This window comes from Pteropus medius, unplaced genomic scaffold, assembly GCF_902729225.1.
Source record: "Pteropus medius unplaced genomic scaffold, Ma_sr-lr_union100, whole genome shotgun sequence".
Classification (NCBI taxonomy): domain Eukaryota; kingdom Metazoa; phylum Chordata; class Mammalia; order Chiroptera; family Pteropodidae; genus Pteropus; species Pteropus medius.
Window position 1 is genome coordinate 12049180 of NW_024349803.1, and position 27548 is coordinate 12076727.

A 27548-nucleotide genomic window follows, 5' to 3' on the forward strand; every position below is an offset into this window, starting at 1 on the left:
AGACAGCCTAATGTGTCACACAGTGGCACCGGGAATAGTTTTAAATATCCTTTCTCCTCAGGACTCCATCCCGGGCCCTTTCTTCCACAGTCTGTCTCTCTCTGTCTCTATGTCTCTCTGTCTCTGTCTTTGTCTCTCTCTCCCCGCAACACGTTGTGTTTTAAAGTTGCTGCTTGATGTCATTCTGAGTAAAGAAAAATAAAAATTTTAAATTATTAGCATGAATTTTACCATTTATACTGTTCAATGCCAGTTTTAAATGCAAATATAGGAGGATTCAACTGCTGTGCAGAATCTCTGAAAATTACAGAATTTGCATTTTGTAGCTCATGTATGCATATGTATTTAGTTCTTTACCAGAGCAATGTAAATGCCATGCAAACTGAACTCCACTATTTTTTTTTCTTGATATATGCATATTCTCCTAACACTCTCTACCTTTGGCTTACTGATGGCAAAGACAGCCCCAAAGAAAAGGAACTATGGGATGTCTTATCTTTCCTTTTCCTTTCTGTCATCATTTTCCATGTAAGTGGCTGGCTACTACAGAGAAATGACAGAAGTAAGAAAGGATACAGCAGGATGTGGTTCCATGGTGTAGCGTTTAGCACGTCTGCTTTACTCACAGAAGGTCATGGGTTCGCGCCCCAGTGGAGCCATGCATGGTCCATGGTCTACGGCCATGCCACCCTGAACAAGCCTGATGTCTGATCTCGGAAGCTAAGCAGGGTCGGGCCTGGTTGGTACTTGGATGGGAAACCACCTAGGAAGACCAGGTGCTATAGGCATTAATAATAATAAATAATAAAAAAATTAAATATGAAAGGACACAACAGGGCTCTGGTTGATCATGATTCTTAAAACACCCCTTCTATGTTTAAACAGTTTTGGTTTGAACAGAAGGGGTATCTTCTCAGGGCTGTCAGCTCCCCACTTACTTAGTCCTTGATGTCACATGCTTACCTTGTTCATCCTCTGAGTGCTGCTGAACTCCCATGCATCCTAGGTCCACCAGAATTCTGTGCTCATGTGGCATCTTGAATGCTATATGTAAATGGGACAGTAAGGACAATGAGTGTGCCTATTGCACCCACCTCCTCTGCTCACAATATGCTCCATTATCTCATCAGACTTCCTTTACAAAACACAAGTTCAAAGATTAAATTAGTAACAATTTCAAGATGGCGACAGCAGAGATTTAAACCAAGCTCAGGACCTGCTTGAGCCCGGGCCCTGCCTGGTTCTCAGGCCACATACTCATGAAGCCATGAGGCCGGCCCTGCCCATTGCCTCTACTTCTGCCACACTGGCCCTGTAGTCCCTTGGCCTGACTATGTTCCTTCCTGCTTAAGGGCCCTATGGCATGCCACCCCCACTGCCTGAAACAGTTTTCTCCCTTGTGGCCTGGGTGTGTTCCTCTTTTTCTTGCTGTGATCTCAGCTCAGCTGTCATATTCTTAGGTGAGCCCTCCCTGCTGCCTACTAGGTCAGAACTCTCCTGGCACTGTGTAGCTCTCCTTCAGTCATGTATCACAATCACCTTTCTTCGTTTAGATATGTGATTCTCTGATTGCTTGTTTTCCTCCCCTACCAGACTGGCTGCAGCTTATAGGCCAGGACTGGTCTGGTTTTGTTCATCATTGTTTCATCAGTGCTGGGAGCATAGACCCTAATAAATATTTATAAGGTGAATGAATGGATGAAGAAATGAATCAAAATCTTTGCAACCAGAACACGAGTGTCAGATGAAGAGGTGGGATAACTGAGGGTGACGTGAATTCTATGTTGTGTTCTCATGGTGCCAAATCCTGTCTCAATCTGAGAGCTGGTGAAAACTAAATGAGCATTGCATTGTGCTTGTTTATTTGACTGTCTACTTGAAGAAGATAGAGTATCCTTATGTTTTAAGGTGTCCAAGTCAAATCTTTGTGCCTCCAGGCCCAGCACAGTCCCTGGCACTTAGTCAGCTCTCAGAGAATACTGGTTCCATTGAACTGAATTGGACTGAATTTAGCGATGTTGCCCTGAGGTTGAATTTATCTCACCCTCACCTGTGTCTCTTCTTGTCCCTCCTCTTTCTCTCTTTTTTTCTTTTCCTCTTCTTTCCTCTTTTTCAGGACTTCTGAGTCTTGAGAACTACTTCAGTTGTAATCAAAGGTTTCCAACAGAAAATTACCTTCATTTATCTTTGGTTTAAGTGGACTCTTCAAAGAGAAATGGTCTGATTGGTCTTGTAATTATGGCAGTGGTCGGGCAGTCTAGAGAATGCCCCAGAACCAGTCTGGATACATTCGCTGGTAATATTCTTATATTGGCATTGATCCTGGTATAGACTCATAAGGCAGGCACTTTACAAGTTTATTCATTTAATCCCAGACAATTCAGAGCAGAAATTAAACTTGAGGATCCGAGGGAACTGGTCCTCTGGCCCTGAGGCTGTGGAGTAGCCTCATCAGAGAGGGAATGCAGAGATACCAGGTGATCCTGAGCCACAGCGGTGTAGTGGGGAACCAGCCTTCTTGTTAGAGCCTGGCCCACAACCTGTCTATCTTGTCCATTAGTCCACAACTCCATTTGAAAAATGGCTGGGGTTACAGTAAAAATGGAGTGTTCATAATGAAATTAAGGATCAGTGAAATAATAAAAAAACAAAAGCCTAAAGGTAAGGTCGGTATTGATTGACCATCTCAGTGCACGCTTTCTATGTGTAAAATGGGGGATCTCTCTCCTGAATGAGGCTTGAATAGGAATATAGCATGTTACTGGAAGCAATGCCCACAGCGGTCCCTTAGAAGCTGTGGAGCTGCTTGGAGAATGTGCAGTGGAACAGAAGGCGCGTGGCCTTAGGACTCAGCCGTATTTGGGTTTTACACCAGCTTTAGCTCTGTGAGCTTGACCAAGTAATAACCTCTCTGATTCTTTTTTCTTTAATTTGTACAAATTAGTATCAAACATCTGCTTTGCAAGTTTGTTATGAAGAATGATTGCGGTCACCTGGGTAGAGGTACAGGGTGCTGGGCGCAGAGCAGTCATGTATTCATGTTATCTGTTCTCTCGTTGTCACGTTAGAACAGTTGCACAGGTGCCTGGTCACCCTGAGAGTGAGGGCCCCCTTAAACTGTGCACGCTAGGCACTGCACCCTGGTCCTAGCAGTGCAGCAGGAGCAATGTCAGACCAGGATTGGGGCATCTCAGCATAGATGCCCTCCCCGCAACACTATCTTCTGGGCCATTTTACAGATGACACAATTGAGACGCAGAGCATCAATATAATTTGACTAATACAGCGAGTAAGTGGCAAAACCTGAGATGTGAATATGGAACTCTGGGCTCTGAGTCTATCTATGTTTTACACCCCAGCATCCTACAGCTGAACTCCTTGCCGCCATGCCATGTGATGCTCACACACCCCTTTTCACTCTGAATAGTCACTCTGAATGGACATCTAGACATTGTCTCCCCAACAAATCTGTAAACTCCCTCAGAATGGGAAGAGAACACGTTTCGATTTTCCAGCACTTCCCAAGGCACACTCTACAAGGCTTACTTGCAGTCAGGGTTCAATAAATATCCATTAATTGAGACAAGGAAGAAAGTTTCACGGCGTTATATTTTAATGCAGAGAAATAGTTATCATACACATTAACCAGCTGAGGGGGAGAAACGCATTAATTTCACAACATGTGCAGCCCTTTAAGAAGTTAGCTTCTCAGGCTCCACGGGGATTCTGGAACTCACATAGACTCATGCCGACTGTTTCCAGAGAAAATGGCAACTCAGAGTGGCGTCCCTCTCCCCACAGGGAAGCGATGGGTGCAGAGACATAAAGGAGTGTGGGCGGGGGGCATGTGACTGCAGCAACTGTGGGGTGTTTCAACCAGGAGGAAAGGAAAACAGTGCAGCTCATATTTAGCAAGCAAACAAATCTTGCTTTGCTATTGTTTTATCAGAGACCCTGTTAAAATGCAGACTGTGACGCAGGAGGTCTGGGTGGAACCTGGGCCTCTGTCTTACCAACGGGTTCTTGGGGATGCTCTGCTGCTGGCTCACAGAGCACGCTTTCAGGTAGCAAGGCTGTTGTCATGAGACAAAAGATTGTGAACATTCTGGCCTTTTTCTCCTTTCCTCTGCAGTCATTTGTCTTTTGATTGTCCTAACTTTCAGACTGAGCAGAGGGCAAGCAGGAAATCTGCGAGGAAAAGTGGCAAACCAGATCATCAGCCAACTCCCTGGCACATGACTCTCCCCTTTATCTGCTGGATATACTTGATAGGCGATATTTCTATGTGTGAAACACTTCAGTTTTACCATCCATGAAATGAACATGTTGGTCTGGGTCTCTGGAGGCCTCTTTGGGTTTGACAGTTCTCTGTGTGGAGGAAATGGCCTGGAGGTGATGAGTTTGCAAATCTGGCCCGACAGAACTCTGTCTTCAGTCTGGCAATTCTCAGGATCCTCAGTCACTTTCTTTCATCCTTCTGCAGGGGAAATTTGTGCATTCAAGATACATGGCCAAGAGCTGCCCTTTGAGGCCGTGGTGCTCAACAAGACATCAGGAGAGGGCCGGCTCCGGGCCAAGAGCCCCATCGACTGTGAGCTGCAGAAGGAGTACACGTTCATCATCCAGGCCTACGACTGTGGCGCAGGGCCCCGGGAGACAGCCTGGAAGAAGTCACACAAGTGAGTAGCCTGACAGAGCTTTCTGGACCCCCTTCCACTCTTGCCAACTCGTCTTTGTTCATGCACTGCTCTTCAGATATGTGTACCCAGTGGTCACACCATGCTGCTCCAGCCTGCTCAACTGCTTGCCAGTTCCCCAGACCACTGCAGGCATCAGCACCGGCCGCTTTCTACACCTAGAGTTCTCTACCCCTCTGCTTCACTTGAAGTCCTGTTCCACTTTCAGAAGTGAGTACAGGTGTCGTTTCTTCTGGGAAGCGTTCCCTGAGCCACCCCACCCCAGCAGACCTGATGGAGACCTTTCCCTGGGTTTCCGCCAGGCCACACGCTTCTCTTGGCCGCAGCACTTTTCATTTTGAATTGTAACTCTCTCCCTTACAGAATCTGGCTCAGATCCTAACACAGAGTAAGAGCAGTTAAATTCTTACTGAATGGAGGAGTGAGTGAACCGATGAAAGAATGAATAAGGGAAAGGGGAGATAATCAAGAGGAGAGCTGTTGCCTAAAGCTGGGTAATAAGGAAGGTCAAAGCATGGGGAGGAGGCTGTCTGGGGTGGATTCATCGCAGGAGTTTGGGGTGAGGGCAGGTAGAAGGTTCTCCAAAGGGAAGGAGGACAGAACACTCGAACAGCGACCACCCTGACTGGCTTGTGGTTTCTCCATTCTCTTGGCCTGGGAACCTGAGGCAGTGCCTGTAGGAGGTGTGGGAGGACGGTGTGATTATTTTTTCACCACCATCTCTTTTTTTCTGTGTGGATTCTAGGGCTGTGGTCCATATTCAAGTGAAGGATGTCAATGAGTTTGCTCCCACCTTCAAAGAGCCAGCCTACAAGGCCGTCGTGACAGAGGGCAAGATCTATGACAGCATCCTACAGGTGGAGGCTGTTGACGAGGACTGCTCCCCCCAGTACAGCCAGATTTGCAACTACGAAATTGTCACAACTGATGTGCCTTTCGCCATCGACAGAAATGGTGAGTATCCTGAGAGGACCCCGATGGGAGTCAGGAAAACAACTCTACCTCCTTACTCTAAAGGCCAAGTGGGGGCCTGAATGTACTTGTCAGATGATGCCTCCCTTGCCATCCTTGATCTAGACTTTGTAACCCGGAACTCAATCCTGCAGTAGAGGGGATGGCCTGACATTACGAGCAGCCCAGCCAAGTCTAAAACAAGACACCTCAGAAACCTATTCGGTGAATACAGTCTATAGAACTCACAATGTCACACATCTGGATGCTGAAGACGGATTGGTTTTCCAGTAGAATTTTCCAGTTGTCTTTCAGACGTGAGTCATACCATCGACTTGGCCCCATCTGAGTCCCTTTCCTATATAATCGGTTGTAACATTACTCCAACCATAACAATCTACTTACTGCTCTCAGACAAGGAGACACTAAAAGAGAAGGTGAACATTTTTGAAACCTCTCCTAAGCTGTGGATCCATTCAGAAATCTTTAAAGCTCTTACCAATGTCCTTTGAGAATTTCCACCCTAGTGAGAATGAAGGATAAAAGAACCCTTCCACCACACCCCAAACCCAAACTGAACTTACTGAACTAAAAACAGTCCCAATAAAGCCATTTGGATATTTCTCCATCACCATTAATTAAAAATTCATTGTAGTGTAAACACCACAAGCCAGAGACTAAATCAACTCAGCCCATTTTAACTGTAATTTTTAATAACTCGATATTTGCCAAGTATATTGTTTAACTATTAGCATGAGTGTGTGGATACATGTATATTATCTCATTTTGTTTCAAATAGAATTTAAGTACTGCAGAAAGACACAAAAGTTGCAAAACCTGAAGTTCATCCACTCTAAATATTTATTGAATGCCAAGCACGGTACTAGGAACTAGGAATGGAGATGGAGTGGAACACAAAACAGACATGGTCCTGCCCATGTGGAGCTTACCATCTAGTGGAGGAAAAAATCAAAATAAAAGAAAGTCAGGTGTCATCAAGGGTGAAGTTGTAAAGCATGGAGTGAACCAGGGTTGGGCAATGAATTAGCTCTGAGCCTCCTCGTAGCCAATGCCTACAGGGAAACACCTACTGTCAATCACCTGCTTACAAGTCTTCAGTGCTTCCAGTACTTCCTGATGCTGAGACCAGGGAGAAACTTATCCTATGATATTGTCTCTTCAATCCTGAGAACTGCAGCAGATTCCAGAGGGGGTGGAAGCCAAAGAGAAACCCTCACCCTGACCTCCAGTAGTTTGCGATCTGTCTTGTAAGATGAAAACAATATTCCTCACACAGACAAAAGAGTACTAAGGCATTTTCTTCATAAAATACTAAAACACCTGGAAATGACAGTTAAACACCTGGACGTCACTGGATGCTAATTATGTAAGACACAAGATCAGTGCACAAGAAAGTAAAGGAGAAAATACTGGACTTCAATAAAAGTTTGGTTCAGGACTAAGAAGTAAGCAATTTCAACTAGTAGAGCATGACATAACTGTTCTCTGATAGCTTTTCCTACAGACAGGGGGCCTGTCGCACCACACAGACATACTTCAAACACACACACACACACACACACACACACACACACACACACACACACACACACACACCATTCCATAAAATATAAAACAATTGCTTTATATTTTTCTGTTCCTGTATGATCAGCTATTTAGTCTATGTCCACAAAAGCTTTGGAATTTGGGGAGTGACATGAAGAAGATCAAGACTAGAAAAGTGTAGTTCTATGTGATTAGTAGCCAAGCTCCCTTTGACCTCCTGCTTTTAGTTCAGGAGAGCTACAACCCAATGAGAGACGAAATGCAAATCTTTTCATCAGAGGGTACACTGCCCAGTCATGAAGATAATTACTCACCTTGATGAGCCATTTCACTAACATATGCCAATTTATTTCCCTAGCTGTCTCATTAAAAGTGAGTAATGGTTCTTTGTCAGGCCTCTGCCTCCAATATTGGTTTACAACATAAGATGAAGAGGAGAGTGGGCACTCCCAGGGAGTGTAGGCCCCTAACAGTGAGGTTTACAAAAGCAGTTTAAGTAATGAAGGCAGGACTTAGGAGCAGAGACGAAAGCAGCTCCCAATCTAATGAGCTTCCCAGGTGGCCCTTATCCATCATTCTTCTGGTGACCTTACAGGCTCCTTGAATAAGTTCTTTGCGTACACATCAGAGAAATTACTGTTGAGTTTGGAGCCCGCTCAGTGAGGCCTCATAGCTTCAAGTGGATAGCTCCCGGGCCCTCCAACTTGCCAGGCTTTTTGTTCGTAGGGGAAAGAAGGGGAGCAGGGGAGCAGGGAGGACAGAAGACATAATGTGGAGTCATCCTGACCTGTCTTAACTCAAGACTCAACCTCTTCTAACAGAGGTCCTTGGCTTATGGCAGTCACAGTCCCTACCTCACTATAGGGTTGTGAGGCATCAGGGAAAGGCAGTGCCCAGGGATAATGCTCACAGGGTACCTGAAATATAGTGAGTGCTTGATTCATGGTGTCATGATTTTTAGATATTTACCTGGTTATTGGGACATGAAGGTTATTCACTCCCCATGGATTTCCAGGCTGAAATTATGAGCAGGTAATTCTGAGCTGATGACATCAACTCCCTCTTGGGAAACTAATTTCCGAGGGCTTCCAGGACCCTATCTCTTGGCTCTTGGCTGGTCTCTCTGAGATCGGTAGGACCTAGATCCTTGTTTCCACTGAACAGATGGAAAAACCGAGTCCTAAAGCATAAAGAGCTTACCTAAAGCACTCATCACGTTGGTGGCAGAGTTGAGACCAGAGCCCAGGTTCCCTGAGTGTTGGCCCTAAGGACTTTCCACCAGTGATATTATCACTATGCTCAGTGATATCTGACAGGAATGCATGGCAATAGTATTTAAGTTCAAAAACACAAAGTTGTGTCTTAATCCTAAATCCATTGTGTGTGTGTCTGTGTATGTGCGATCTTTGACAAGTTACGTTAACCTTGCCTCAGATCCTAATCAGTAAAATGAGAGTTAAATATCTTGCCTGTGTAAGGGGGTGGATGTATTGCAAACAAGGTGCTCACAAATCAGTGTGGGCACAAACCAAGTTCTCAACCACGTTAGAGAATGACCTCAGAGGGAGTGGCAGGAGTCTCAGTGACACCCAGGCACCAAGTGGCAGACCTTTCTACTTTTCAAGTGGTTGTTTAATTTTCACACAGCCTCAGCTAAGCTCTGTCAGCAGGCTGCCCTGGTGCGTAATGGGGCTCTGATACCTCTGAGCGAAATGTGTCCTAGAGTCTGCATATTCTTGAAGTAAACGAAGACACTTCTTTTCCACCCGAATAGAAAAGTTAACACGTACCCTTTTGTGGGGAATTTGGAAAGCATAGAAAAGTATGAAGGAAATAAGTCACCTGTAATCTCACCAAAGACAACCACTACTGACATTTTACCAGTTTTTCTATGACATTTTTAAACAAATATACAGCCATACTTTTCTTGCTTTTATCTTCCATTTTTCACTTAATATTGTAGTATACGGATTTTTTCCATCCTTAAAAACGCTTTACAATTGCTACTTTTAGTGCTGAACAACATTCCATCTCACACACAGACTCTCACAGATTCTCATACTTAGCTCTTCCTTTACTATGAGACATGCGGTTTCTTTACTATTTTTCAATGTAATAAATAATGCTTAGATGATCATATGTGCATCTGTATTTGCAATTTTTTGCAATAAATATCTGCAATTTTTATCATTTTTCTGGAATCAATTTTTAGGTTTGGAATTGCATGCCCAGAAGGTATGAATAATTGCAAAGTGACTGGCCTATATAGCTTTCCAAAAGGGTTGTTCCAATTTAAATTCCATCAGAAGGAGCGTGCATGCAGGTCACTGACTGTGCTTGTCTCATTGCACGCCTCCTCCCCCACCCCACTTGAGTTTTAAAAAATTACCTTCACCAATATGCAAGGTAAGTACTGATTGTTCTTTGAGAAATAGCTTCCCAGTTTCATTTGGACAGAGGAATAGGCCTACGGGCAGCTGCTCACCTGGGTTAACTGTGGACTCAGGTCTCCTGAGAAGGCGCTTCAAGGAGACACCATTCAAATGTGAGGGGAAAATATACGATTCTAACAAAAGCAAAATGGATGGCTTCTCCTGAGTTAACAAAAAATTTTAAATGTACGCCTTATCCAAATATTACCCTCCCCCATACAAGAGTTCGTCATAGTTTTATACTCTCATTTTTGACCTAATGCTGCAAATTCTGTGCTCTGAAACCCATTCTTACATGCGTGAAGGTGTGGTGGTGGAGAAAGTAAATTAGTTTCTCAGACAGTTTCATTAAGACAGTTACGGAAGAGGCACTGCAACAAATTGAGTCAAGGATTGCAGGCTTGTGTGTTTATTTTTCTACCACAATCAATAGTGTTTGGTCTGCTTAATGTCACACGGATTGTAAACCCTAAGCCTTCCTCCTCTAAGAAATGGATCTTTTGAGAGCCATTAACTTTAAAGAAAGAGAAAGTTAAAACTTTTTGTTGAAAATTCAATTTGATGTTCCTGAAACCTACTTCTTGTGGTTATATTACGCTGCCTCCACCTGACAGAATTCCCCACCTGTGATAACTATAACCACAAACTAGTTTGTTAACAGAAGCTGCAGGGAATGTGATCAACCCAATGCTAAGCTGTCCCAGACCTGTGCGGCCCCCAAGCTGAGACCGAAACAAATATTTGGGGAAAAAATGAAAGAGATTCTGAACACGGGCCACAAGGCCAAAAACATATCAAATTCATTTGTTTTTTCCAGAGATTTTTGACTGGCTTTGTTAAAGTAAATTTTACTTCAAACCTGTGGGTGCAGTTGCATTTTTAGAAACCATCCAGAGCGGGCAGCAGAACAAACGATTCTAACGCTTGGTCCAGTGTCTTGGGCAATTTCATCCCTCCTCATCTGAACTCACCTCCACACGCTCCTCCTCCCCCCCTTCACATACACTCATATTTGTAGCACCTGCTCATGGCCTCATACCGAGTACTGTTTAACTAATATTGGGTGATTGGTGGATCAGCTTTTCCAATATTTAAAACATTGCGTGACTTCTAATTTTCCAAGCTTTCTTGCCTAAGTCCCTGTTATCTGTTCACGTGAACATATATCAGTTGGAATGAAAGAAAGCTCATTAGATAGTTTTTTCTTAGTTAGGAAGAAATATAAATATATGCTTGAGTCAGCCCTTTTGTTGTTGTTTTTTTTTTCTTCTCGGAGTTTTTTATTTTCTTAATTTCACTTCTGGTAAAGGATGATAATAACATTTCAGTTCTAATTTGCTGTCAGCTCCACCATCAGAAAAAAAAGAAGAATGAAATTACTCTCAACAAAAGAAGACTTTAATCTCTTGGAATCAAAAACTAAAATCTATGAAACGCACGTTGGACCTATACTAGTTTTTTGGAACCAAATTGTATTTCAGCAAAAATAGTCAATTAAAGTTTTGCTTATTAATCATTAAGTATTTATTTCTGAATCATATCAAACCCATGGGAATAAAGACACACAAATGGCTCATAAAAGAAAAATGTCTTTGCCACCAGGTCAAGAAATCTGTTATTCTGTATAGCTTTTGGAAAGGATGTCGCACGTTTTTGTACTGATCTTATTTCCTATTTGGTAGCAAAATAACGTGAGAAGAGACATTGAACATTCCTGGCGATGAGCACAGAGGTTAAAAAATGTGTCAGGACATTTTTGAATTCCATCTTTTTCCAAGAGATTTCATGGCAGACGAGCTCAATGCACCTTACATCAGGGATGCAGCAGCCACATGGCACACTTGAAGAGGTAGTTTTCCAACAACCTAGTACTTACAAACCCAAACTAGTTGGATTCCAAATGTGTGCTTGGAATTCCCTAGCTTCCTCATCCTGCAGCTCGGGTGGCTCCAGCCAATGGATCTTGGGAATCTGCCACAAAGCCACAAGCAGTCCACATGGGGAAGCCATGTCCCTATTTGCCTTTGTTTCTACGAAGAGATAGGGAAGGGGGTCATTTCATTCTGGTGAAGGCTAGAGCAGTGGAAGAGGGCTTTTGGAAAACTACAGTGTGGTTAACTCCATCTGAAATGATTTCGAATATCTCTGTGTCCTCAGGCAACATCAGGAACACCGAGAAGCTGAGCTATGACAAGCAACACCAGTATGAGATCCTGGTGACCGCCTACGACTGTGGACAGAAACCCGCTGCTCAGGACACCCTGGTGCAGGTGGATGTGAAGCCAGTTTGCAAGCCTGGCTGGCAAGGTAGGCCTGCTCTTGTCCATCTTGTGGAGCGAAGGCAGCTTGGCCTGGTACACAGAAGGTGCTAGACCTATTCTCAGTTCATCGCAACACATAACTAGAGGAATTTTTAAAGTGCAGTCACTCTGCTGCAAGAAATGGAGTACCTCGTTTATTCTCACGACTCCTAAGGGATATATTACCCCCATTTTACAGCTGAGAATGTCTGTGGCAACTTGTCTAACATCATGTGCCCGGTTTGTTCAATGTACCCTGTCCCAAATCTCGTGACTCCTTTGAATCAATAGTAATTATTCACGGTGCTCAGCAGAAAAGGCCAGCAAGACTGTTCACTTTATCGAAGGATGCTGAGTCCAGCTCATACATATCAAGTGTTGCATCATCACTCAGCACTCGGGGAAGGGCGCCATGGTCCTTGGGTTTGTGGAGAGGGTGTCTAGGCAGAGGCTGGAGATCCAGAATCCAGCCTCTGGATTAAGGGGTTTCTAAAATGTTGGCTCTGGAAATGGAGAAGTAATGGCTTTTAGATGGAGATGGATTTTTGTGCTCGTTTAGATCCTTTAGGATGCAGAGACAGAACAAAGGTTCAGGTTACTCTTAGATGTGGAGGTTTATCACTGAGCTAAGGAAAAGCAAAGGGGCAAGGCTAGCCACATAGATGCATTTTACAGAGAATTGCATGGCTCGTAGAATAACAATAGCTTTAGTGGTGACATCAGTAGTTCCAGTGGCAGAGCGGGGATGCTAGAATTCATCTCTGCCACTGTTTTGGTTGCTTGACTGCTCCTACTTCTGCGTCATGTGTTGATGCTGCTGTAGGTTACTGGTTACTCATAACTCATGGAGCCTCATGGAGTATTCCACTTTGGGTCTTCTGTTTACCGCCTTCTCTTGGTGTGTCTTTAAGCTTCAAGCCCCTTGTTATATTCTCTGTGTGAGTGAGTGTGTGTGTGTGTGTGTGTGTGTGTGTGTGTGTCTGTCTCTCTCTCTCTCTCTCTCTCTCTCTCTCTCTCTCTCTCTCTCTCTCTTAAATTCCCAGAGAGGGTGTGATTAGCTGTGCTAGTCACTCACATCCCTATAGGGCAAACTGATTTCAGACCACCATATAGGTCACTGGTCAGACTCTGAATGGCTGCCTTTTATTTAGGCATCTATTCCGAATCTGATTCATCGGAGCCAGATTGGCAGGACCTCATGGTGCAAAGCAGAGACACCTGGGGTTACTCCCCTTAGAAGGCAGCTCTCAATGTGCCCTCTTCTGCACGAACTATCCCCCTTAATCCTTCAACTAGAAAGATGGGAGGGGATAATTAAACCCACTTCTGGACAGAGCAACAGTCATTTGCCTTTAAACTAAGTAGAGAAGCCACAGGTAAGACATATGAGACATAAAGGACAGGTACAGACGTCTTCGTGTCTGTCCATTTAGGATTAAACAAGAAATAGAGAAAGAGGGACAAGCCAGAGTGCGAAAGTGTGTTTCCAGCTTCAGGGAGCCTGAGCTCTGGTTGGGGATAATTCATTAGACCATAAGGACCTGAGGGTAGGATTCGGTCTCTCTCATTCACCACCGAATTCCTCGGGCTTAGCGCATGCCTGGCCCCAAAGGTAGGTGTTCAAGAAATAGTCATTGGGTGGATGAATGAATGAATAATTGAATAATGATGAATGAATGAATGAAAAGCTATCTGATTAAAGAACTCACCCTGTTTTATTTTAAAGGTCTAGCTTTTGAAGAGAAGGCCTGGAAAAAAATATAAAATCTTTCCAAGCATGGAATAAGCTCACAGTGGGATTTTAAGTTGAAAAGCAAAACAAAGCCATATCTGGAAAATGGTCCCAATGGTTTTTGTCTTTGATAAATGAAGCACCAATGATTTGGGATTACGTTTTTGTACCTATATTTAAATGTAATTTTCTAACAGAGCTGGTGCTTGTTTCAGTGTTAAATATATGCAAAGGAAAACATTTTAATAATGTTCAGTTCTGTATGTGAAGAACTTGTGGGGCACTTACTCTCTGGCACATGATGTTATTTGCAGCTCTGAACAGTGAGCTGCTGAAGGCAAAGACTATACATATTCATCATTGTGTCTCCAGTGCCCACACAGGGCCAAACACAATGCAGGTGATTGGCAAGTGTTGAATGAACAAATGAATGGTGAGTGAGACCTTGGTAAGAAGTATAACCTTCTGTGGAACAGAGGAAAGAGGGAAACAGCAACTCCCTGCATCAGTCTGCTGTGTGGTTTAAGCATGTGTAACATCAGAATCATCTCCTTAGTAGAGACTTCCCTGCCTAAGCTAGCCAGCCTTTGGTGGCAGAAGCTGACACTGGATTCTGCACTGATCCTCCTCCTCCCTCCAGCGTACCCCCTGTAGTCAGCCAGTAGGTCTCTTTCCCCGGCCGTCATCCCAGCAGGTTTTCATATCGTGGTCAGGTCCTCCAGGTTCTCAGATATGTGTAGCAGTGGTCAAAGTGCTTTCCTCCCATCCCTGTTCCAGCCTCCAGATCTGGAGAAGAATCTTCTCTCCTTCCAGCATACCAGTCCACTCTGTTCCTCCACTGGGCAGCCCTCATCTCTAACCAACCATCTTAGGACCTGCTCTCTCTTCTGCCCCTGGCCAGGGTTGCAGCCTTGTAGCTGGAAGTATACCTTTCTCCAGGGATGAGCAAACCACCACTGGTCCCAGAGGTGTGTTTCTTGTCTAGCTTCCTCTCCCAGCTTTGTAGGGCAAACTAGAATGAGCCATATTTAACTGATTTTCTTGCTCACTATAGATGAAGCAGGCTGACCCTTACTGTGAGAGGTTGTCAGGTCCCTAGGGGAAAGGATTGGCTCTTCTTGAATCAGGTGTGAGGTGAAGCCTGCACTGTGTAGAATGGGAGAGGAACACAGAGAGGGGTGGCCATACAGGGCACCAGTAAATAATGTAAGGAAGCCAATCTGGCTTGCACAGGTTTGGGACTGGGGAGAACTAGGAAGCAAGATTGGAGAGGTCAGGGTGGGCAGTCAAGATTATGAATGCCAGGGTGAGGAGCTGCAATGGCCCCCAAGCCTCTCAGGGCTAGCTGTGAGTGAGATGTCTGCGGACATATGCCAGACATAATTGTCCAGGAGAACAGAGGCTCATCCTGAGCTGACTTCTCACAAGCTACAAGAGTCACCAAGCAAACACAGTTTGGCAGTTTGAATTCTTATACATTTTTCAAGTCATTTCCCTGCAGGCAAGAGGGGGTTGCAGCACTGTGGAAGCAATCCATCATGCTCAGGAGCCTTCCATCACCCCTGAGCACTCCCATCCAGCACTGTCACCAGCCCTTGTTGCAGTCACCTTCTCCCAGCCCGCTTCTCAGAGAAGCAAGAGACCCTGCTCACACTAGAGCCTGCCCTTCCTTCTAAGAACCTGATAAGGGACTGTTTCCCGACTCTAATAATGCCTAGGGCAGGGGCCCAATTTTCTATTACAATAACCCCTTGCACAGTGTAGGACCCAGGCCTTCATAGTATGCTGCTGGCCTTCCTCAGCTGTGCACAGATTGACGTCCCAGACCCTGGCTCTGCTGCCACCTACCTGCCTTTCAGACCTTGGCCAAAGCATCTGTGCTCAGGCTGTGGTGCTGTCTTCTGTGGGTTGGTCTTGTCTTCCCAGAAACAATATGGGCTCCCCAAGGACAGAACCACATTTCTCACAGCCCCTGGTACTCACTGAACTTTCCATCTATCACCTAAGCTTAAACTAAAAGCTTGTTCACCGGCATCACTCACCAAAGGCGGAGTGGAGTGGGCCTTATCTGGAGCTCAGGTGGCAGGAGACAACGCTTTGCACCCGGAAAACAAGCCTAGGTGCCAGGCACGTGTGTCTTGCTCTTTCTCGAGTTTTGTCTTCTCTCTGCTGTATTCTGAGATTGTAATTCTGAGTAGGTAGTAAGGGTTGGCTCACTGAAGGGCTAGGTGGAGTTTTGCCAAAGGGAATGTCACTCCCATTCTTAGCTGTCCAGGGTCCTTAAAGCATCCAGACCTTGTGAGTAGAAGGGAAAACTAAATCTCTTTGTTTTGTCCTGAGCTTTAAGCACTCATGGTATCCCCAACAGGCCCCTCATAGTCTCATATTTACTAAAGATTATGGTAGGAACCAGGAAGGAGGTGCAGCTGCCGCAGGCCACATGCTAAAGGCAGGCTTGTGCCCCGCCTCTGTGCCAGGCATCTGGACTTGCAGTCTACTTCGTGTCTGTTTCCCTCTTGCCAAGTGGTCCTAAATACCCCAGCCTGGGCCCATGTGTGCTCTGAGGACCGTCCTTCAGAAAGCTCTGCGTCCATTCATGGTTCAAAGCACCACAGAGGATGAAGTAGTCTTGGAGGCTATCAGGGTAAGGGCAGCAATAATAGCAGTGGAGCCCATCAGCAGGGAGATAACCCTGCTGACCCTTCCTTGCGGGGGTGGGGTAGCGGGACAGTCGGGGACTGTGTCCTAAAGGATCGGTTATAATTCAGCTGCTAGTTTTGTTGTTGTTGTTGTTGTTGTTGTTGTTGTTGTTGTTGTTGTTTAGTTGGTTGGTTGGTTATGTGTTATGTCATGTTATGCTGTTATGTTATGTTATATGACAAATTCCTCCTCTATGCCTTTCTTTACTGTTTTTATAATTCTTTGGCCCATCTCCTTCTATGTTTTTAAGCTGAAAACATTGTCTTCATAATACTTAGTTTCCCCTTTTATTGTTGCAAGTCATATTTTTTATTTATTACCTGCCCCTGCCAGTCTAGACACAAAATTCACTATTTCACTGTCCCTTTACGCAAACAAGTCCGCTTTGAAGAAAGGCACTACACTTTCCTGGTGGCCCTTCACCATGTCCTTCCCCGATATGTTGCTGACTGGACAACCATTCATACTGGATGCAAGCTTCTCATATCAAGAATCAGCTCTCCAGACTTGAACCCCCGAGGAACCCCATCTCTGTCTGCCCACCTCATCCCTGAGCATGACCCTATGATGGTGAATTACACCTGGCCCAGCACCAGGTCACCCAATACCACCAGTTCCCAGGATTCTCCCATAGGCGCAACTCCTGTTCCTTTCCCTTTCCCAGTAAGGTGTCATTTTTAGAATAGAAAGAAAAGGAGAGGACACAGTCATACACTCAAACCATTTCTCCTCTATTCTTCTGGGTCTGACTAATTCTCCAAGTGGTCTCAGTGTTTCTACCATTCCACAAACCAGGCCTTCCTTAGGTAGGAGGGATGGTATCTTTCAGAGGAGTGCCTCTCAAACCCGACTGTGCATGTGAGCATCTGGCAGGCTGACTAACACACGGCTCTGACTTAATAAGTCTGGGGTGGGTTTGGATGTTGCTGGTCCATGGCCTTCACTTTGAGTAAGAAGGTCACACTGAAAATATTTACTGAACACCTAGAGGGTGTCTGACACTTTTGTGTTGCAACGATAGCAGCATGAAAGCTGCCGGTAGAGATTAATCTTCCCTTAGTTATTTGCATTGTGAGATAACTGAAGTTGACACACACATTTTTAAACATGAACAATATTTTCAGAATGAATTTATTCACCCTTTAAGGAAAGCCCACTGTGTGCTGAAGGCTGAGGATGCAGAGACAGACAGGACCTACCAGGGCTTGTAGTACAGAAGGAGATGATGGCAGTACTAAGGACAAAATCTCTGGCGGAGGGGGCTATGGGGACACAGAGGAGAGCTGCTTAACCTTGCAAGGGCCCTCAAGGAAATGCACCTGGGCCAGATCTTCGAGGGTAATAGTTTTAGCACAGAGAAGGGTGTTCCAGGTGTCAGGAAGGTGGGAAGAGCATGATATGGCCAGGGCATGGGGAAAAGACTGGATGGGCAGATGGAGACCGGATCATAGAGCGGGAGCCTCCTGTGCTTCCCCAAGGGCAGTAGGGGGCTCAGAGGCTTTCATGCCCCAGCATGGTGAGGTGGCTTATGGGGAAGATAGACTCCTCGGCCAACCACATATATGGAGGCTGGGATTCAGAAATTGAGGCAGGGAAACCAGCTGAAAAGGATGATTATTCCTGAGTGCACTTTTGAGGAGAGCACTTCTGGAAAAATATCTAAAGTCATGTATTTATTCTAAAAACCAATTCAAAGTCCTCAGCAACAAAGGAGTTTAGATTTTCAGACTAATCCCATAAGACTCCATAGGCAAGGGGACAGTTGGCAGTCAGGCATGTCTGAGGTAGAAAAGACCCCTGCTAAGCATTGTCAAGTGTATATCCCAGTCTCCTCTGCAGCTTGCCCACCTCCTTGCCAGGGGGAAAAAGCCCAGACCCCAGGGGTCAACCAGCTTCACCTCACCCTTTCCAAAAGTCAGATCAATTTTTGATCAAGTACACTGAAGACCTGGCTTAGGTTTTACTACATAAAACGTACTGATTTTGAATTATAGGGTGATAAGCCCAGTAAGGTGCCCAAAGTTGCTTAGAGTAACAATTGAGCAGGGCTCAGATAGTGGAGGTGTGTCCATCAGGATTTCATACCATATTACCCTTACTGCAGACTGATGCACGAGGAAATGACCAGGAGGACAGAAAAAAGGAGAGCTCTTTGCCCTTAGTTCTCTCCTTCACTGTCCTGCCAACGTATCCAAGATTCTACTATTAGGGTACCAATTTTTTGTTGTAAAGGATAATCCCCACTTAAAATGCAAATGCCTCTTGCAGGAGTCACTCTTAAGCCAGGGGCCAACAAAGTATAGCCACAAGTTAAATATAGTTGACCACCTGTTATTGTACCTGTGAGCTACAAAAAAAAAAAAATGGTTTCTACAGTTTAAGTGGTTGAAAAAAATCAAAAGAAGAATAATATTTTGTGTCACATGCAAATTGTGTGAAATTCAAATTTTAGTGCCCATGAATAAAGTACCAAAATTTTATTGGTACATAGTCACAATCATTTGTTCACACATTATCTCATGGCTGCTTTTGCACTATAACAGAGGAGCTGAATAGTTGTTAACAGACACAAAATGTCTCTCAAAGACTAAATATTTGCTATCTAGCCCTTTATAGAAAAACTTTGCTGACACTTGCATGAAACTATTATTGTCCATTAACACCTCAGTGAGAAGTAGTTTATTGGAGTACCTAGTACAGCCTAGAAAGAATGGGTCATGAAATGGACAGATGTAGACAGAGGCGAAAAAAAAAAAAAAAAGTCCAAAGCAAGTTTCTCTGCACAGAGGACAGGAATGACCCTGTGAGGTAAGCAATTCTAGCTCATTTTACACATGAAGAAAAGTTAAGCTAGGAGCAATTGAGTGACTTGCCCAAAATCTCACAGCTGGTAAATGGCAGAGATGGAATTCAAATTCATGTCGGCCTATCCCAGAAGGTACTGAGATGTCAGGAAGAAGAAGGAGAATGGAACAAGGAAGTTAGGAATTTCCGAAAGGGCATGTAACCGTCTTCAAAAGGGCATCTCAGAAGATTGTCCAGAGGAGATACCACCTCTGTGCCCTTAGGCAACATATTTAACCTGTGAGTCACTTTATCTATAAAACGTGATGAGACTTATCTTGAATGAAACAATGTGTACGTACCATCTAAGAGGTTCCCCAATATTCATTCTCTCCCCCATCCCTGCCCCTCCCAAGTCCCATTTCCTTGATTAAGGCTGGTCTAGTTCACTGTTTTCTTAAAATTACAGCTCATTCAAAATTAAACCCACACTTGCAGACTTTCCATTTCTCAGGTACTACTCTTTGTCTGAACCTAAAGTTGCCTCTGGTGATCTCTTGGGCCAGAGAACACAACATGAGCCTGAGACTTGGGTGTTAAGCTTTAAATTCAAAGATGCTGGGCCAAAGCACAGCTCCTCGCACCCGAACGGGAAGATTACCTTTTCCTGCAGGAGAAATGAGCATGAAAATTACCCACCACCCACCCTATTCAACAGGATGTAACATGGCTTTATCTGAGGTTTACCCCAGAAGTTCAACTCCTTTGTCCCCTATGCCCCTCCACCTTCAGTTTCTTCCTGTCCTTTTGACTCACTTCTTCGTCCATATTCTCTCCTCATCCTGTGTTCTCATTCTCCACCTTCCTCTCTCCTTCCCCTTCATTCCCTCCCTATTCTTCCTCTGGTTCCCTCCCTCCTCTCTCATCCCAAGCATAGCCCTGCACCGGACACTGGAGAAGGCAATGGCATGCAGGGGCGCATGAGTCAGGTACAGAGCAGCGGAGACAGAGCTGAGTGGGGAGTGAGGAAGGTTCCAGTTAGTCCTTAGTTCCGTCACGATCTGCCACAGGCTTTGCTGAAGCCACTTTCCTGGCTGAGCCTGGGTTTCCTCAGCTGTAAAGGAAGAATCATAATCCTTGGCCATATTATTTTGTAGGATTGTTAAAAAATGCACAAGAGGTTCTATGTGTGGAAGAGCTTTGCAAAATTTACATTACCATGAAAATAATGTTATGATTAAAACTGGTGAATAGGTACCGTCATACAAAGGAACACACACACACACACACACACACACACACACACACACACACACATTGAAATCCATAGAATTGGATAGGGCTGTATGGCTTAAGCATCACAGTCTTGATTTTGGAGCTTAAGATTGGGACCAAAAGGAGACAGTTAGGTGGGTGGAAAGAGCACAGTGTGGGAACCGAAAGCCCAGGCCTCAGTCCCAGCTCAGCTGGAACCCAGTCTGCAGCCTTGGGAAAGTCACTCCCGCCTGGTTCAGCTTCCCCAAGCATAACGAGGACAGTAAGGCCTTCTTGTGAGGCCAAGATGAAAGACTGCCAGTGGAGTGCCATGCACAGAACCTCAGGCCGGTCTCGGGGAACAGCAACTCTCTTTAGTTCCCTTGATTCTGATGTTTAAAATAACAACAGAGCATTTTTCCTGCAAATAATTGGAGAAGCCATCTCTGAGGCCTGCATTCCACTAACTCCTGCAGTGTGACTGGGGCAGCTGTTCCAGGGTTTGCTCAGATCTGCCAGGTGATCATCCATGCTCCTGGCAGAGGCCTTGTGGGGCACTCCTCCATGAAGAACAACCCACTCGACATCGGCACCATCACTGATCATTCAGGTGCAACAAATGGCTTTATACAGGATGCCGATTTACTTACTCGGTGGCATCTTAATGTGCTTTAAAGACCTGCTGGATTAAAGCTCCCATGCTCAAGCCTGGTTCTGCCGGCTCCTATGGCTCTGGTGTAAGCTAGGGGAAATGGACCACAGAGTTTCTGGCCCCAGTCATCTCAGCCCTGAGGGGGCAGGGGCAAGGGTAGACTGTTCATCTCAAACAGTACTTGATCATAATAGTAGTTACCACCAGCTGAGCATTCACTACTTGCTAAGCCCTGTCCTAAGTAAGGGTGTTGCATGCATGTTCTCACTTACTCTTCCCCACACCCTGAAAGCTATTATTTTCCCATTTAGCAGATGAGAACAATGAGATTAAGACTCTTACCACACAGCTGGTAATATCTAGGACCAGCACCAACCCCAGTCCCATCTGCCTGCAGAGATAGAGCTCCTGCCCATTTGCCTGCAAGGCATCTCAAAGCAAAGGAGAACACTGGCCACCTTTTGAGACCATTGGAGGAAAGCTATTTTGAGGATAATTCTACAGTTAGAATCCTTCTCTCATGTTATAAAGAAAATGTGTCATTGCACAGCAGGGCATCCTTGAGAGAGGGGTCGGGGCAGGGGGTGTCACTCCTGCCACACAAGCCCACAACTGGGACCTGCCTTCGTTCAGGATAGAAGGGCCATTCCTCAGGCTTCTTACATGACCCTTTGGGGACTGCAAAGAGGTTAGGGCTTGTTCAAGGACACACAGGTGCTAAGCGGTGGAATCATGGCTAGTATCAGCTCTCCTGACTAGAACCCCATGTTTCACCCTATCTCTCTGTGGACCTGGATCTGCTCCTGAGCCATATGTGCTGAGCCTACCCTCTCCTCCACAGACAGTTCTTTTAAATATTGCAGCCAGCTAGAATTTTTCCCTGCAGAGGGTCAGCAGAGGATAGGGCTTCAGCGGGCTAGTTCTAAAGCCAGAAAAATCAGGGTTCAAATCCAGATTCTACCACGCCAGGAACAGCTCAATGCCACCAATGAGGGGACTGAAGGAGGGAAAGAAATAGAACCCACTAAATTGGATTTAGGAGTCAGGCCAGCCTTTCGGTGCCATTTCCTGGTTGTGTGAACTTGGGCAGGTCATTTGACATCTAAAGCTCTGTTGTCTCATTGGTAAAATCACTTTCCTTCTCCCTTCCTCAGATGGGTGCTGTGCAGACTGATAACGTGTGTAAGAGGCCCAGCAATTAAATGGTGATTTCCTTCCTCTTCTGCATTACTGAGCAGTGCCAGCCTAGACACCAACATCATCATCTGCACACATACAGACACTTGGTTTCTAGTGAAATGTGACCCGCATCAAGCTGCCCCATCTCTCCTTGCCACAGCTCCAAAGTAGGCAGAAAAGTACCCCCTTCACCCCATATCCACTTCACATGTCTCTTGGTGGACAGAGGGACAGGCTGGAGGGTTATGAGTCAGCCCTGGTCTGCCAGAGAACCCTGGATTCACACGATTGAACATATTGTGAGCTTTAAAATGCCAGTACAGGGGCTTGGAGCATTGACCCTGCTCTAAGCATGTGGACAGCCCCAGTCTTGGTACAACAAAGAAGTTCTCAAAGCTTCCATTCAATTCAGAACTTCCCACTAGGTCTAATCTGTGCCGGGCCGAGGTGCCCTAAGGACCTTGAGCTGGAGTGGTGGGTGAAGGCAAGCAGGTAAATTGATCATTCCAGTACAGGGAAGTCAGAGCAATAACTAGGCAGCCCAGGGGCTGTGAGAGCAGAGAGTAGGGGCACCTGACCCTTTAGAAAGCCTTCCCAGAGGGCGTGGCACTGAGACTGAGATCTGAGGGGCTCAATACGATTCACCAGGTTCATCGAGGGGGTGGGGAAGAAGGCCGTACTGGGAAAGGGCAGGGAGGTCTATCCCCAGGAAAGCTTGGTGCTTAAATACTGCATCTTCCAGGAAGTTGTGTATGTCCCTCTTTTACTCAGCATTTCTTGCTTCACGACGGACAGGAGACAAGAGTTAGGGCTGCAGAGGAGGGTTTGGAAAAAATCGAGCAGAGGGAAATGGATTCGTGTTTGTCCTCTTGTTTGTTTTCATAACAGATGTGGTGAGAATTCCAATGCAGACAAAGGATGACAAAGACAGAACTTTCCAGAGAGATCCTGTAAGACTGTAGGATATAGAGTTCACCTGGTCTAAAGGGGCAAGGTGGGCCCTAGTGGGGAGGGCCATTCTCCCAGGCTCTCCATGGAGCCCAGCCAGTCTCAGCCTCTGTGGCCTGGGTGCCTCCAGAGCATCCATATTTGGTTCCCCTTGGCTGAGAGGCCAGTGTCCACTGGTCAGACTATGCGGAATAAGGCTTCACCCGGGGAGCAGCAGACATGAGCAAGTGGGCCCAAGCAGAAATGAATGGGAGGCCCGTGGGGCCAGCAGCTGCCCAATTGGACTGTGGGCCAATGTGGGAAACTTGTCTGAGGCCTCCGGAAGCTAGTACACTCTGAGAGGACTCATTTCTTTTTTTATTTTAATTAATTTATTTTCCACTTGTAGTCGACATACTGTATTATATGAGTTTCAAGTATACAATATAATGATTAGTCTTTTATATATCTATACCTGTTACATACCTATTACAAAGTGATCGCTTTGATTAGTACCCATATGACACCATACATAGTTATTACAATATTATTGACTATATTCTCTATGCTGTCATTATATCCCTGTGACTATTTTTATAACTGGCAGTTTGTATTTCTTAATCTCTTTCACTTTTCTTGGCCATCCTCTCCAACCCCCCTCCCATCTGGCAACCATCAATTTGTTCTCTGTATCAATGAGTTTGTTTGTTTTAGATTCCACATATATAAGTGAAATAATATTGTATTTATCTTTCACTATCTGACTTATTTCACTTTGCATAATACCCTCTAGGTTCATCTAGGCTGTCACAAATGGCAAGATTTCATTCTTTTTATGGCTGAGTAGTATTCCATTATATATATGTACTACCTCTTTCTTAGCCATTCATCTATCCGTGGACACTTCGGTGGACACAAGTTGCTTTTATTTCGTAGTGGCTATTGCGAATAGCTCTGCAGGGAACATAGGGGTACATATATCCGATTGAATTAATGTTTTAGATTTCTTCAGATAAATCCTTGGAAATATAATAGCTGGGTTATAAGGTAGTTCTATTTTTAATTTTTTGAGGAACCCCCATGCTGTTTTCCATAGTGGTTGCATCAATTTACAACCCAACCAATAGTGCACAAGGGTTCACTTTTCTCCACATCCTCGCCAACACTTGTGTATTTCTTGATGACAGCAATTCTGACAAGAATGAGGTGATATATCATTGTGACTTTAATTTGCATTTCCATATTCATTAGCGATATTGAGCATCTTTTCATATGTCTGTTGACCATCTCTTTGGAGAAATGTCTGTTCATGTCCTCTGCCCATTTTTTAATTGGAGTGTTTATTTTTTGGTGTTAAGTTGTATGAGTTCCTATATATTATGGATATTAACCCCTTTTTGGATATATCATTGGTGAATACCTTCTCTCAATCAATAGGCTGTTTTTTTAATTGGGTTGATGGCTTCCTTCACTGTGCAAAAACTTTTTAGTTTGATGTAATCCCATTTGTTTATTTTTTCTTTTGTTTCCCTTGCCTGAAGAGACATATCCCCAAAAAATATTTCCAACAGCTAGGTCAAAGCGTTTACTGCCTATATTTTCTTCTAAGAATTTTATAGTTTCGGGTTTTACATTTAAGTCTTTAGTCCAGTTTGAGTTTATCTTTGTGTATGGTGTAAGAAAGTGGTCTAGTTTCATTTTCTTGAATGTATCTGTCCAGTGTTCCCAACACCATTTACTGAAGATACTGTCTTTGCTCCATTATATATTCTTGCCTCCTTTGTCATAGATTAACTTACCACATAGGTGTGGATTTATTCCTAGACTCTTTATTCTGTTCCATTGATCTATGTGTCTGTTTTTATGCCATAGCCATGCTGTTTTGATTACTGTACCCTTATAGTACAGTTTGATATCAGGTAGCATTATACCTCCAGCTGTACTCTTTCTCAAGATTGCTTTGGTGATTTGGGGTCTTTGTGGTGCCATGTAAATTTTAAAAGTATTTATTTACCTAGTTCTGTGAAAAACGCCATTGATATTTTAATAGGGATTTCATCGAATCTGTAGATTGCTTTGAGTAGTATGGACATTTTAACAATGTTAATTCTTCCTATCTATGAGCACAGTATATGCTTCCATTTATTTTATTTCTTTAATTCCTTTCATCAGTGTCTTATAGTTTTCCAAGTGCAGGTATTTTACCTTTTTAGTTAAATTGACTCCTAGGTATTTCATTGTTTTTGATCCAATTGTTAATGGAATTGTTTTCTTAATTTCTCTTTCTTTATTATTAGTGTATAAAAATGCAACTGATTTCTGTATATTAAATTTATATCCTTCTTTACTGAATTCATTTTTTAGTTCTAATACTATTTTCATGGGATCTTTAGGGTTCTGACTATATAGTATCATGTCATCTGCAATCAATGACAGTTTTACTTGCTCTTTTCCAATATGGATGTCATTTATTTCTTTTTCTTTTCTAAATCCTGTAACTAGGACTTCCAATACCATACTGAATTAAAGTGGTGAAAGTGGACATCCTTATCTTGTTCCTAATCTTAAAACGAAAGCTTTCAGCTTGTCATCATTGAGCATGACGTTAGCTGTGAGTTTGTCATATATGGCTTTTATTATGTCGAGGTATGTTTCTTTTATCCCTACTTGTTAAGAGTTTTTATTATAAATGTTATTCATAATTACATTATGAATAACATCATTTTATTATGGATGTTAGATTTTGTCAAATGCTTTTTCTGGATCTATTGATATGATCATATGATTTTTATCCTTCATTTTATTTACATAGTATATTATGTTAATTGATTTGTGGATATTGAACCAACCTTACATCCCAGAATAAATCCCACTTGATGATGATGTATGATTTTTTTAATGTATCACTGAATTTGGTTTGCTAGTATTTTGTTGAGGATCTCTGTATCTCTGTTCATCAGAGATATTAGCCTATAATTTCCTCTTTTTTTGGAGTATCTTTGTCTGGTTTTTGTATAAGGGTAATTCTGGCTTCATAAAATAAGTTTTGGAGCCTTCCCTCAAGAGGACTCATTTCTGATAACATGATTGGCACCGGTTGGTATTTAGAGTAAAATGTGACCTCATTTTCAGACATAGTTGAAGACTGTGTTATTTGGTTTCAGTAATGAGGTATTTAATGGAGGCCGGAAGCTCCTTTGTGTCCCCCAATGCCAGTGTCTGTCTCTGGCCCAAGACTCTGCAGCCCTGGGTGATGGCAGCAAGCTGCACACAGGCAGACCCAGGTAACTGAGGAGCAAGGGCCCATTCACCCGCTGGGAAGTTTGGTTAATGACAGCCTCGCACTGGCTGAATCTCCCACCTTTCATCGGCCTCTCACAGGCTCCAGGCCCAGAAGCAGATATTGACAATATCACAGCCCCTCCCAGCCTTTAAGGCTTTTGCTCATCAGGCTCTCAGCCTTTGTGGCTTTATAACACCCCTCATTACTGAATATAAGACAAAGTATGCCATATCTTGTACATGGGCAGAACTTACACATGCCAACAGGAGCCTCTTGTGGCAAAAGGAAGAGGCACATTTTCTTTCTGTCCAAATGGGCACCACCAAGCAAGAGAGAAAGATGTATTTCAGGCAACATTTACATGTTCCATGTTCTTTTAGAGAACTCGAGGTCACAAGTGGCAATTGGGCCACCATGACTTATTAATGTAAACATTTTCTTAATTATAAAGTGTTGATGCTCATTTAAAAGTGATTTTTTAAATTTATTTTTTATTAAAAATATTGGGTGACAATGATTTTTTAAGTATAATAATCACAATAAAAGTTCCTCATAATCCAGTTAATATAGTATCATCAATATTATATTATACTTTTCTCCCTTCACACACAGTCATTTGAATTTTGTGTTTTTTTCTCTTAACTTTGTGCCATATGTATTGTCCCACATCATAAAACCTCTCTACCCCCTCAGCAGCTGCATAACATTCCTTTGTAAGAGGTCACATATGCTTGACCATGTCCTTGCGGTTAGGGCAGTGTGATTGTCGGGCATTAACTTGGTTTCTTATATATGTATGTATGTGGGGGGAGGGAAGGTGTGCACACGTGCGCATTGGTGAATATCTTTGTGCAAAGGTCTTTGTCTGAATTTTGGATTACTTTCTCATAAGCGTATTTCCTGGACCAAAGTATATGGGCTTTTCTGGTCCCAAGATACAATTTACAAATCACCTTTCTAATCATTTGTGACAGCTTATGTAGTCCCCATCAGTGTGAGGGACACCTTTCTCAACCCTCACACACGTGGACCTTCAGGTTTCCAGGGTAGTTGATGGACTCTGAGGATTTGTACTGTATTTTCTAAAGAGA

General features: G+C 44.0%; 1 protein-coding gene and 1 pseudogene across 3 annotated transcripts in view; both read left to right on the forward strand.

The window, feature by feature from the left end:
- The window catches only part of CLSTN2 (calsyntenin 2), a 574723-nt gene that overhangs the window by 429456 nt on the left and 117719 nt on the right, over positions 1–27548 (forward strand). For all 3 annotated transcript variants that reach the window (XM_039837304.1, XM_039837305.1, XM_039837303.1), the window contains exons 3-5: positions 4484–4679; positions 5443–5651; positions 11804–11953. In XM_039837304.1, the coding sequence (XP_039693238.1) occupies positions 4484–4679; positions 5443–5651; positions 11804–11953 (555 nt within the window). The remainder of the gene's footprint in view (positions 1–4483; positions 4680–5442; positions 5652–11803; positions 11954–27548) is intronic.
- Positions 673–788, forward strand: LOC120582593 (uncharacterized; annotated as a pseudogene).